This window comes from Pleurodeles waltl, chromosome 5 (genome assembly GCF_031143425.1).
Source record: "Pleurodeles waltl isolate 20211129_DDA chromosome 5, aPleWal1.hap1.20221129, whole genome shotgun sequence".
Lineage (NCBI taxonomy): Eukaryota > Metazoa > Chordata > Amphibia > Caudata > Salamandridae > Pleurodeles > Pleurodeles waltl.
In genome coordinates, this window is record NC_090444.1 from 215,576,743 (window position 1) to 215,590,568 (window position 13,826).

At 42.9% G+C, this 13,826-nt stretch overlaps 1 protein-coding gene across 2 annotated transcripts in view; it reads right to left on the minus strand.

Moving 5' to 3' along the window:
- Nucleotides 1-546: 546 nt before the first annotated feature.
- PPP2R5A (protein phosphatase 2 regulatory subunit B'alpha) overlaps nucleotides 547-13,826 on the minus strand; it is a 465,744-nt gene continuing 452,464 nt past the window's right edge. For both annotated transcript variants that reach the window (XM_069233927.1, XM_069233928.1), the window contains one exon: nucleotides 547-2,773. In XM_069233927.1, the coding sequence (XP_069090028.1) occupies nucleotides 2,638-2,773 (136 nt within the window). In that variant the 3' untranslated portion in view covers nucleotides 547-2,637. The remainder of the gene's footprint in view (nucleotides 2,774-13,826) is intronic.

Below are 13,826 nucleotides of genomic sequence, written 5' to 3' on the forward strand. Positions count from 1 at the left end.
CTTCCCCACACTATCACAAAATAGTGCATTGGTCCCATCTACGTTTGCCTCTGCAAACCAATTGGGGATCCAACTGACTCTGCACAGTGTACTTCTTTTTAGTGCACCATATAGAAAGCCAGCTTCCTACAGTTACAATTTGTTTACTTTCTTAACAATGATCATTTGGTCTAATGAAACAAGAGACCAGGTAGTGATTTGGTCTGATAGAACAAGAGACCAGGCTGAAAAATTGAACTTTTTTTTTAAAAGCATCACCTTTTCTGACAAATCTCCTCTTCGTTTTACTTTGGGGGCTCTGCTTTCATCAAGTGCAAACTGCAACCAACCTGTTCTTATATCAACCCTTTCCTGGAAGAAAATGTGCATGCCACGCAAAAACATTTATGGGCAGTCAAGAGTGTAACTCAATAATGGATGGGTCAGCTTTAATTTGGATTGGTGGGTTGCCTCAATACTTCACTGACTAAAGTGTTTTAACTGTATGAGTTTTAAAAGTTTACACCTTTGTTACTGTACACGACAAAATGGATTTACAGTGCCAAATAGAAACATAAAGACTTTATTGAATGCTGCTCAATCCCCATGTGATGATCTTTCTTTACAAAACGGTTTTCCACAAACTGCAAGTAAAGAGATTGGAATGGTACTCTGATAACAAACATTTCAGAAATACTTGATCAAGTAGAACGTACAATACTTCTATAGTAAACTTTTCCGGTTTCATATTTAAGAAACATACTGCATTTCCGTTACATAAAACAAGGATTTCATCAATGAGAGACTGAAAAGGGGTACACACAGCAACCAAATTACAGCAGACATCTAGTAATGTTCTGTTTTTTTATCAACACTTATTTTTCACCCCTTTTCATCTTTCAGCAGAGCAACGAGGTACAGTAGAATCAGTATTATTGTGCCATTATCATGTCTTTTGGTTCTTTACAACATTAGAAGTGTAGATATATATATATATATGGCATAGTAATGCTAAACTACAAGCACCACACTGCTGTTAAATTATGGATAGTTTTTGTTTTTAAAAGAAATATTAAATGAAATTTAAAAATATATATTCTCATTTAATATACGATTCTAGTATGAAAAATAGAGCACTGTAAGAGGGTCCATGAAAGAAAAGAATTTAAGTGGTTGAAAACGTCTCCTACTTCTCTTTGTAATGCATTTTCATTTTTAAAAAGCATCAGAGTCATCAAAATTGTAGGATACAGCTGAGGTCCACATTTGCTACAACTATTTTTAAGCCTATAGTAGCTACAAAATAATGGGCAAAATGCAAACGTCCTACAAATGTGTAAGCCCCTAACATTTTTAAGCTTTTCAAAATGTAAAAAAAAAAAAGTAATGATTATGTCTGCTGGCTAGTCTCCTTGGCTTCTCCCCTTAGGGCTTTGTAGTTAAAACTGACAGATCATTGGTCACCTTTCATGTTATTTTTCAAAGGAATTGTTAAGACAGAATGGAGTGCTTTCACAAACTACTTAAAACAAGGTGTGTTGAGCAGTAAAGTGTCAGCAACAGGTGCGTTGTTGAAGTGTTGTTTCCTAGATGTAACTGTGCAAATGTTTTCAAGACTACAGCCAGAAATGCTACACTTCCCATAATGATCAGTACAAGTGTCCGGTTGTGCCATTTTCAAATTCTTAACTATTATTATTCTATCATGCTGGAAAAACATAAGAAAGCATAAAACTCACTTCTGTACAAAATGCTTTATCTGTATTGTATAGCTGCCAATGTAGAGAATGGGACTGGGACTAACAAACGCACTAACAAATGTTCAGTAAACCTAACAAGGGATCAGTACACCTACGTTTTACATTTTTAAATACTTAAAAACAATAGGAGCCAGTTATTTTCATAACATTAGCGATGTGTCGTTTTTCTTTCCTTAACTTTTTAAAGAATACTTTTGAAGGAAAAACATTTAAAAATACAGTGCATGTTTAAAGGTAAAAAAAAAAAAAAAACTATACACAGCAAGTGATCATAGTGGAAAACATTCCTACTATGCATACTAACAGTTTTATAACCAAAGACTTTGTAAAGCATTCACCTGCCACTGTATTTGCTTTTCACACCCCAGCTGCTGTGATAAAGGTCAAATATCTAAAATGGCAATAACATGAGAAATGTAAAATCGGTGGCATTTAACTGAGAGGGGCACAAACGTACCTTAGCTTTATATTAGGAAGTAGAGTAATTAATTCTAAACCAAGGTCCGCAGCAGTGTGAAAAGCACATGTAAAATGAGGAATAATGTACAAAACTAACGCCTACACCTATGTGCAACACAATCAAGAAATAAAGAATTCAAGTCATTATTCTCACCACTCCCATAATTATCGCACTCATTTCATGTATGATAAAATTCATTCATTTGTGTGAAACCTTAAAAGTGACACAATAAATCAATGATTAGACAGGTTTACAATGTGTGGCCACGGGTGTAACTTTCAGCTATTTCAAGTTCACAAAGATTTACAGTTTGCCAAAAAAAGTTGGCCATTTACATTTTCTATCATACTGATGAGGTTTGTTTTGTACTTTTTACATATTTTTTTTAAAAATGTGTACAAAATGATGCCTGTAAAGCAGAGGTTGCAGTAACTTGTATTATTTGGCAATTTTATTGTTCTGTGCATTTTGCACATTGTGATTAAATTTCTGCTTTTCAGCCAAGGCTTTCTTCAGCTTTAGCTCATCCAACTTTCTCCATAATTCTTCGCGTTCCAATTCCTTTTTTCTCTCTCTATAGTAAGAAATAAACATATTAATAAAAACGCCCAAGTAAAGACTGCACCATACTGAAGGTGTGCAGGGAGTCAAATTAAAGTGCAGTTGAGAAAAAAGTCAAGTCCTAAAACATTTTTCACATACCAACATATTAATACTTGGCTTTAAAAGGGTCATAATAATTATGGGACTGTATTATTAATTACAACTAAACAATTGTAAAAACTGTCCCAATTTCAAAATTATAACATTTTTAGAGTAAACAAAGGCAATATTAGGTGAATGGCAAGTACGTACGTATAATGGTAGTTAGCAACACTGACTTTTTCTAAAGATTTGTGTCCTTTGCACATCAACTACGAGAACCTCAAACTACTTGGACAGTCCCTTGTATGGTTATAGCACATTATCATAGAAAAAACGTGGTCCATAACTCTACAGTGGAAGAAGTTGACACCTGGGGCCCAGACTACTTTGGGGTCTAAGCAAGTGGACCAAGTAACCCCTTCCGCACTTGATTCTCAATGGTAGCTTGAGTTCAGCAGTCCAAGGCTTCTCAGGAGGAGGTATGTGTAGGGTGATCCTAGGCTCACAACTCAACATACATTTAACAATCTCAATACATGAATGCCCAGCCAAATACTCGCTATGTAAAATGTAGTATTTATACATATACAAACAAAATCAAATAATACGGTACACACTGAACAATACACCCTTTCATAAGGTTTAGATCTGAGCACTGTCCTCGCAGGCACCAGTGTCCTGCTCTTCTAAATACAGACTGGGGTTATTCCCCATCTACTTGAGGCAGTATCCTGGTGGGTCCAGTAGAGAAGATGAGTCTCAGAAGTCCCACAATGGCATTTCAAAATCTGATGCATCCCAGCGTTTTGTGTGCTTCAGCCATAGCAGATTCACACCACAACTGCTCTGTGACTCGAAGTACAGACCTACCCACTCCATTTGGAGAGAAGACACAAGGCCAAGGAGCATTCAGCTGTCCTGGGTTGCGGTCAACTTGTGCTGTGGTCTTGTTGTAATTGCACAGGATTTGGACCTCCACTGTGCTTCTCTGTTGCCTGCCATGGTAAGTATGGTCTGCCTCAGATGGTAGATCTGGGGTAGCAACTCGAGTTCTGATGACAAAGTAGCAACTTTGAATTCACAACTGCACACTTTTTAAGGGCAACGGCCCTCAACTTCGGCAGCCGTCATCTGACACATGGGGGGGGACACACTTAAGTTGGCCTCCTCCTTTGGGTCACAAAACTGCACACGGCAGCGGTCCTATCTTCATTACAGTGCTTCACTGCGACCTCCACGTGGCATACTGGGGTCGTGAGCAAAGCACACAACTGCAGGGCCCAAATGATGCAGCAGTTATGACAGACCAGAATATCACTCTGCACTACCAGGATTCACTCAGCAGGATCACGATTGGACCTCCTTCCCCCTCCAGACAGTCTCCTTCTCCTTACCCGTAAACACATGAGGGGTTGGAGAGGAAACTGAATGGTCCAACCCACATCCTGCCCTTCTTGATTAATCCTCAACAATAAAAATGTGCTGTTTCGTTAATCCATGAACACTTCACTGGTGTCAATAAGAACTGTAAATGTCCGACAAAAAGGGGTATCCTTAATGGGATACACTGGTCCTCACCAACCAAAGTGGCGTGCTTCATCATTGGGCTCTGCTGCTCCATGCTGGGCAGGAACTGCAATACACAGCTGGCCCCCCTCAGGGGCTGTTTGCCAGAGATCTTTCATTCAATCTGGTGATATCCAGGCAGTGGAGTGATGCCCTTCAGACACAAATATGATTAAGGGCCACATGTACAACATGCTGTTGCAACTGGCCCGATTCTGTTCCCTATTCAGTTCTCAGGAATGAAGCAACCCACAAATCTGTCTGGAGGTTCCTCCACATGCTCCTTCGGCAAGACCTGGGTCTCCCAAAATGGAACCCAGAGACCTCCATGTATTATGCCCTTCATAAGCACACATACAACTCAGCACAGAACTGCGAGTGCTGACTGCCATATACTCTACAGGCACACATACATCCCAGGGAGCACATGCCATCATGTGCACTGACTCTCCTGTACTGCACCACTTCACCAGCACATGTAAATCCTAGCTTAATAACGTACACTGGCCAGCTCTAAATACAATCCAATGCAGGCCAAGGCCGAGTTAAGCACACAGCAGCGGAACTTTATATCAGTAGTCGAGAAGTCCCAACTCCATTGGCACAGGTAAGAAGACCTGTTTACTAATAACTATAACGTGAAAACAAAATATGCTACCACCACTGCGCTCATACTGCTTAACGCCTGGGGAAGACAGTAGCCTTCCCACTCTTAAGGGTAACACTTTAGTTGCTGGTCCCAGTCTTTAGTAAGTAAGACTGTAATCAGTGAGGCAGGCATAGGTCAGGGCCTACAAACATTACCCTTTATTCACCCTAGAAGTAGTAAATTGTTAATAAGGATCCAGTTAGCACTGCAGCTAGGGCACTCAGGGCATGGGTGCAGGTCCATTACCATGAGAAGAACTTTTCAGTCACAACAATCTTTCGCATTGTATGTTTAATAGTACATCCACCTCTGTGTCTGAAGAGTGAGGAAGGCAATGAGGTCTAGACTTTCCAGAAGCGATCAAACTTATTTTCTATCATGAGTCAAGCGAAAGGGAAATCCTTACATGCCATGCTCTTTTGAAACACTGTTTCCAAAGAATATCATTAAGAATAATTTCCTATGTTGAATTGACTACCTGCTGAAAACAGACAATGCCACTTGTGCACACAAGTTGAAGTTGCCCAAATAACTTCATTTAGGGGTGGCAGCTAGCGTTTAGTAAAATCAGAATGTGATTTGGCACTCACAAATTAATTTGGCCACACAAAATTAAACCTACTTGATGTAATTTTACATGAGCAAAATCACATGTAATGGGACTGACAATACCCTTAAGAACCAGTTACTAACCTTAGGTATCAATCTTTCTGGAGAATACTGCATCCAACACCAGATTCCTCACCTTGTGAATATTTCCTAGGCTTCATACTGGATCTTTAAACTTTAAAGCAGAACTCCTCCATGCTGGAAGTGATGTGTGTGGCTTTGCACAGATGTATTCTGCTCCGGTAATGACTAGCTGAGCCGTGTATAGGAGCCATCCATGCGTGCTGACTACAGTTACTTTTGTAGGCTGTGCGCACCCTCAGATACAGAGACCACTGGCAGACTGCTAAGACCAGTCTGCCGATCTCTAAATTGGGACCACTTTAGCTCGAAAAGGAGCTTGGCTTCCTGAAGGAGGAGGTAGGAGGGTCAGTGACGAATCTGAGGTTTGACAAAGTATCCACAACGAAATATCATACTGTAAGTAAGTAACACACTCTGATGGCTAAGTTTTTTTACCTTGTGAAATAGATGCACATCAGTACCTCCCCAGGGGGTGAGTTTGTGAACTGGCTCAGGCCAAAATGTCCAGCAGGACTGAACTGGTAAAATGCCCCTTTTAACAGATCTGAATGTCAAGACAGCAACGATTTGTGAACATATGACAGATGCCCACTTAGCAGGCCTGACAAATGTCCAAGACTGGCACACCGAATGCCAACATAAGAACATAGCAGTTCTTTATACAGCAAACAATCCACTGGGAGATGGTCTATTTTTGCTCTGCCTTGCCCTTCTTTGTACTGGAAAATTCTACAAAGAGTTGATCAGCCACCAATGTTCTTTGGTGTAGTGTAAATAAAGGCTTGGTGCTCTTTTAGGGTGAAAACAAAGGACTCTCTCTTTCTCCTTAGAGGAATGAGGTGGAGCAAAGCGTAACAGACAAGCAATAGCCTGCCTGACATGAAGTGGAGTAATTACTTTCAGTACAAAGAAAGCTCAGGTCCTCAACACCAACTTATCTAGAAATAATAATGTGCATAAAGTGGGCTGACCGAAAAGCCTGCAGCTTGCTCACACACCTCGCTGATGTTAGGGCGATGAGAAAGAATGTTTTCAACATCAAGGTCTCAAGGGACAATGGTGCAGCAGCTCAAAAGGGATGCACATAAAAAAAGTGAGAACTAAGTTCTAGTCACACTGCGGTGTCACAAACATAAGTTGGCAGAAACACATTTTGCAAACCTTTAAAAAATCTCATTAGAACAGATGACTTAAATTAAGAAGTTTGATCCTGCAGTTTAAAAAAAAAACTGAAAGATTGGATAAATAGCCTTTAGCAGTGCTCAAAGCATCCAAAACATTTTTTTGCTGTGCCAGGAACAAAACGAAAACTTCAGACAACTTGGCTTGTAGTAGGTGAATTTATCAGGTACCACACCAAACCAAAATGTGACCTATCGACTGAAGACCAATACTGTGGAGGGACGCCTCATTGCAAAGATGAAATCAATGACCTCAGGAGAAAGGTCAAAGTAGGTCAACTGCTGCGGCTCAATCTCCAATCGTGGAGATGTAAACTGTGCATGCCTGAGTGCAGTACCCTGCCCTGCTGCTGTGACCCAAGATCCTCCTGAAGTGGTGGCCTGATCAGAGACCAGATGCTCTCACCCAGGGCCTACAACTAATGTCACTTGGGCATTTCTGTTCTTCAAATCTCGGGGCAGTTGAGGCAGTGGCAAAAGGAATACAGGAGTCCCCAAGCTTCACTTTAGATGAAAGGCGTCGCCAAGAGAGAACAGGCTTGGAAACTCCAAAACACAAATATGCTGGCACTGTGCGTTTTCAGTGGTGGTTAAAAGACTGAGAAAGGATTCGCCCATTTATAGAAAATGCCCTCCACCATCTGTGGGTGCAAATGCCATTTGTGATCCACTGAGTGTAGGTGGCTGAGCTCATCTGCCCTGCACTTAGAGGTGGTGCCTATTGGTTCACCACCAGACAAATACCCTGGTGGTCTATCCACTTCCAGTGGCATAGGGCAAGACACTACCCAGTCCTACTTGTTGCAGTACCACATGGCAGTGATGTGGCCCCCGAGTATTCGCAATAGCCCTCCTTTGATAGTGCCCAGGAAGTCCATCATCGCCCAGCGGATCACCCGCAACGCGAGCTCCTCTGTTCACCACCCCTCCTAGATGGCCATCCCAATCCAGAAGAACTGTATCCCACCAGCACTGTCAAACCTGGGTTGAGTACAGAAAGGGGTCTGCCACGGACTCAATCTGGGTCCAGCAGCCACCACTGTAGATCATTAGCAGTCTCCTTCGATATCTGGTTACAATCTGACTAATTACCTTGGTGCTATGCCCACTGGGATATGAGGTCCCACTGCAGAGCTCGAAAGTGCCACATGGTATGTGCGGTCAGCAGAAGGCCAACACTCCCAGCAGTCATCTGTGAGATTCAAACCAGAGGCTGAAACATTAGGATAATGGCCTGATTCAGGCACAAAACCATATTGTATCCAGAATAGCTTTGATGAATGGGAGCGTCTGGGGAGTCAGGTGTGACTCTGGCATGTTAATAGTAAGTCTAAACAATGGTAGGATATTCACTGTTGTCTGGAGGCGGTGGACGACTACCTGGGGCACGTTTGCCTTCAGCAGCCAGTCAGAAACATAAAAGACTGGTACCCCTGACCTGCAAAGGTAAACTGCAACCACCGGCATCACTCTCGTGAACATCCGATGGGGACAGATGAGGCCAATAGGGAGAATTGGGAACTGAAAATGATCCTGGCCTGCCATAAACCACAGGTAGTGCCTTTGGGGCTGCAGGTGGGGAATGGAAATAAGAGTCATGCAGGTTCAGTGCCACCAACCAGTCTCCAGAGTCTAGGTGCAGACAGGACCTGGGCTAGCATGAGCATCTTGGAATTGTCCTCTCGCAGGGAGGCGTTGAGAGAGCGAACTTCTCTTTTGGCCCAAGAAAGTAGAGGGTTTAACACTCAGTTCCCACTTCTGAGACCAGAACCCTCTTTATGAGCCCTTTAGCCATAAAGAGGCCTGTCGCAAGACAGACAGGTAGCACTCTGTCAGCTGCCCTGACGGCAGTGGGAAGTGCGGCAGGGCGGGAAAAACTAGAGAGGGCATAGCCCTAGTGTACAAACTGTAGGACCCTCTTGTCTAAAGTGATGGTCTGCCACCTTTAGAGGAAATATCGGATTCTGCCTCCTACAGTGTGGCTATGTGCAGGCAAAGACAAATACAGGCAGTTTTACAGCTGCTTATGGTGGAGGGGGCAGGTAAGTGAGCAGCACATAGTCCCTGGGGGTTGTATTTGAGAACCGCAACCTCAGCCACAAAAGAGTTGAGAGGCCCACTGGGGTGGTGAATGGGCCTAGCGCTGGCAAAACTGAAAGCCCCGATCACAGCCACAAAGAGGGCAAAAGTGTTTGTTAAATTGTCTGGTGACGGCAGAAAGACCCAAGAAATGTGCTATGACCCTGCTTTCTTTACATTGTTCCAGGGCTGAATACACCTGGTCACCGAAGAGGTAAGAGCCATCAAAAGGTATGCCCATCAGGGATACTTGGATATCCCCGGAGAAGCCTGTAACCCTCACTCAGGCATGACACCGAAGTGCCACACTTGTACCTATTGCCTTACTAAGGCAGTCTGTCATGTCCAAGTCGAAACAAAGTTTGCTGCATCTCAGCCATCTGGGGTAGGCTAGGTTAGAGACATCAGCAGGCCATCCGTAACTGCCAATAAAACTATAACCACCATGTCCCATAAGTTATGGGAATTGTAGAATAGAAGACAGCTGGCATTAAGGCTGGTAGTTGAAAAAACATGCTTGTGAAATGTTGATTTTCTGTTTGACTCACAATCAGCTGGGATGGGATGGTATGGTATAGAAGGCGTTGGTTGACTTTACTGGAGGATGCCTGCACAACCAAACTCTCTGGAGTCAGATGTTGTGTAAGAAAGGCATGGTCACCCAGTGCTGGATGATGGTGTAGATCGACTTGCCTATTAGCAAGTGGGCCCGAACACGGTTTCGCCCAAGGGCCCAAAAGGGTAGGCATGACGGTCTCATTAAATGGTAATAGAGGTTTTGTAGGAGCTTGAACAGGCTTGAGTACATCTATCAAAAAACTTTTGTCTTCACCTCCATAGTAGGAAGCAGAAGTTTCAAGACTTCTGCCGCCCTTTGCATAATGACTGCAAAGAAGGCACTTTCCTCTATAGCAGGACAAGAGGAGGACAAAAGGCCAGTATCTGGAAAAATACCCAGGCCACTGGAATCTTAGTTCTTCATACCAGTTTTCCTCATACTGTGAGTTATAATCATCCCCTTCATCAAAATTGACATTGTAAGAGCCAATGCATAAAAGACTGTGCAAAGTTTGGGTCCTACCATTAGGTAAGGGCAAAGTGTCAAAATCGAAAGGACTGTTTGCTGGCTGCAAGCTGGCAGGAGCAGTTAAGGCCTCAGTGAAGGTCGCTGTAGATTCTGCAGAGAGTCGGATAGCAAAAAAAGGGTGCAATTCCTCTGCCGGCATGAGTGACATTGGTGTTGATGCAAAGGGAACCGGCACAGGGGGCTGCGCCAGAACTGAAGTCAGCACCGTTGCTGGTGCTGAATCTAATGTGGCTTTGAGCGGCAGACACGCTAGCAGAAGTCCTACTGGAGGCCCCTGTGGATCCTTGGGGCCCAAAGGCACCCCAGAGGGAACCGGTAAAGTGATGAAAAAGTGCAGCATGCAGTTTCTGAAGGCCCCTACTTGCTTTAATGTCACTACTGAACCCGGAAGCTTGAGGTGCATCAGAACTAGACTGGGAATCAGCTGGAGATCAGGAGCGAGACCGGGAGGCAAGTGGACGCACATGCACCCTTGCTGGAGCCCAGAAGTGGCAGGAAGGGACCTGCTCCCACATCCACTTCTTATGCCTTTTCTTGGATTTACTCGAAGACTTCAACTGCAATGATGATCTGCTGTAGGTACAACTTCTTGAGCATGGAATGAACAGTTCCTTTTCACTTTGATCGATCAAGGGAGGGAGTCTCTATGTTTGGGGACAAAATTTTACCTTGCAGTCCCGAACACCCTTAAGATTTATCTGGGCACATCATCATAGATCCTGGAATCATACACCAACCCCAGGCACCAAAGACATAGTTTGTGAGTGTTTGTCACAGACATCTGTTTGTGAAAGTCCCTTCATGGCTTGAATTTGGATTGAATTGTCTTAGGGGGTGACACGTTAGCTTGCACACCGGGAAACTGAGACAAAGAAAGATCTGGAAGACCAACAAGAAGCTCAGGGTCAGAGTCTGGAGGAGTGGAAAGAAAGAAACTAATGGCAGCCCAGATGTGTGGCACCTTAGTCTGCAGCTCTATTTGTCACTTTTGCAGAAGAACGATGTCAGAGGAGAGGTGCATGACACCACCTGCTGGTGCCCAGAAGTACTACTTGAAAGTATAGAGATCCAGTTTGACGGCTGGGGAATATGCACAAGGTGAGGAATCTGCCGTTACAAGTATTCATTAGGAAAATAGGTCAATACACATGACAGTTGTTTGGTATTTACAAATGTCTGTACAGGACATTCCCACGTGTACATGGTTTGAGACTCATTACTGCTAATAAAAGGCAGGAGTATTTACACACTCAGAGTGGCAAATCTGTTGAGACAATATGGGAAGGGGTTTCTCAACAGGGAGCAACATTTTCAGCATGGAGGAAAAAGTAAAGTTTTTAAAGAGGAAACTCGCTTTTTAATCACCTGGTCATGCATTAATGTAACCCTGCTGTATTTACTGATGGGCAAATGCTTTTGCGTATTAGTATTCCTAGATAGCTCCAACTGTCTCAGCTTCTCAAGAGTACTCTTATTTTATTTTTTTAAGAATTCCAAAACAAAATGTATCTTCCATTTACTACAAATATAGGACTTTTTGAGAATCCAGCCCTTGCATACATTTTACTTTTGTACTGTAAGCTTTTTTCTCCACCACTGCTTCATAGACAGTACCCTCTGTTCTTATATCTGGGCAGAGCCTTGTTTTTCTGTTCATGGAGAAACACCATGGCAATTCATGGATGACCACGGTTTAACCTTGTCTGCAACCGAGGATCTCACCACCTTAGGTTGTGTGGAAGCTATACTTACCTTGGCCTGGTTCTCCTTGTTCTCATCAGTATTAATATAAAACATGCAATTAAGCAGTCCCTTTTCAAAACTCGCCATACTTGAGGGGCAAACAATATTTATGCTTACAACCCTCATATTTGCTGCTTTTTTAATGTCCATTCAAAGCAAATGCCAGAGTAATTTGACAAACATTAAACGGTTTAACAAAAAAAACTAACACTCTGCGATAGGGTGTCTGTTTGAATCACAAAGGTCTTTCAGTAGGATGTATGCTATTCTATTTCCCTCTTTTTTCTCTTAACTGTTCTTGGGGTTATCCCTATTCTATTATGGTTCCTTTTACCCCCACTTCCTAGGGGTCTCTTGTTATGCCATTAGTATTTCACTCGCTTGTTTCAAATGATCAATCTTAAGGCTGTTGTCTGTGTCACATTGTTCAAGGGCAAGGGATGTTCTATTTTTGGGGGTGGACTGAAAGAAAAAGGGGAAGAAAAAAGAGCACCCCTTCCCAGAACATTCATCCTATGCACATCTTCTAGAGACCATATTTACAAAAATGTAGGCATCTTACCTTGTAATTGTTAATACGAGGCCACCTTATACAATTCTTTGAGTCATTCTTCTGAAAGCAATGGTGTTATTACAGCATGCATATTTCAGCCAATGCCATTCACATTATTTCAGTACTGGGAAATCAATTGAGTCCCATGGTCTGTTGCCCAGTTTGCTGTTGAGGCAGTGAGCTAGTTGTATCTGCTTTGACTTTTCTATTGCGTGGTATCCTCCTGGAGGATCTCAAATGATTTGGGGCCTATGCCCATTATTACTTGGTCGATAATGTTTTCCTGCATCCTACTATATTATTCCATTGCAGTGTTTACCTTCCAATCTGATGGTCTGCATTATGCCAAACAGGAGCGTATTTATGTAATCTTGAGCCTATTTTCAATGACTGGTAGTTTCCGCTCACTTTGTAACCATTGTTTGAATTATCTGATTGTCAGGTAGTAGGGAATGCTTTTTGATGATATATAATGGGTAAAAACCTTTTTTGCAATTCATAATTTTCCTCTCTAGGGTCACCCAGAAAGGTACTTCTCTAGCATTTGGTAACATACATGCAAGTTGTGAAAGATGAACAAGTTACTTACTATTGGTAAAACTCTCTCTGGTTGTTACCAAAGGTTCCTCACCTTGTGAATACTCCCAGGCACCAGACTGGACCCAGATATTGTTTTTCTCAGCAATTTCCTTGTGCACAGTAGGTGGTGACGTGCAGCTCTCTGTCAGGTCATCTCGCGCAAGAAGTGAAGACTGAGATGCATGTATATGCATCCCCTGCTTGTCAACGTCTATTTCTTTCTGACAGCTGCCAATGCTGTTGGACATGAAGCCTCCCACTAATCAGATTTGACAGTGAGCAGATCTCTAACTGGAATCTTTTTAAATGGAGAAGAGTACATTCCACAGAACGGTGAGAGGGAGGGTCGGTGAGGAATCTGCTGCAAGATGAAGTATCCAACAGAAGGAGTGATTACTGAAAGTAATTAACTTATTCTTCTGATGGATACTGCTAACTGCAGATTCCGCACCTTGTAAATAGATACCAAAGCAGCCCCTCCCAGGTGATGGGTCTGGGAAATGGCTCAGATCAAAAAGTCCTGCAGAACTGAGCAGGCAAAATGCCCCTCTTGTCAGACCTGGCTTTCAAGGAAGTAGGGCTGTGTGAACATGTTGACTGAGACTTGCTCTGCTGTCTGGCAGATGTCTAAAACAGACACACGTCTGTGCAGTGGTGGCAGCCGTGCCTTTGGAGAAGCGAGCCCTCAACCCCACTTGGTCCTGCTTATTAGCCAGAGCGTAGCAGATCTTTATGCAGAGGACTGTCCAGCTTGAAATTCTTCTCTTTTCTTCTGCACAGCCTTAACCTTCCGAGGTCATGCACACCCTAGAAATAGATTGTCCACCCGATGTTCCTTGGAATGATTGATAG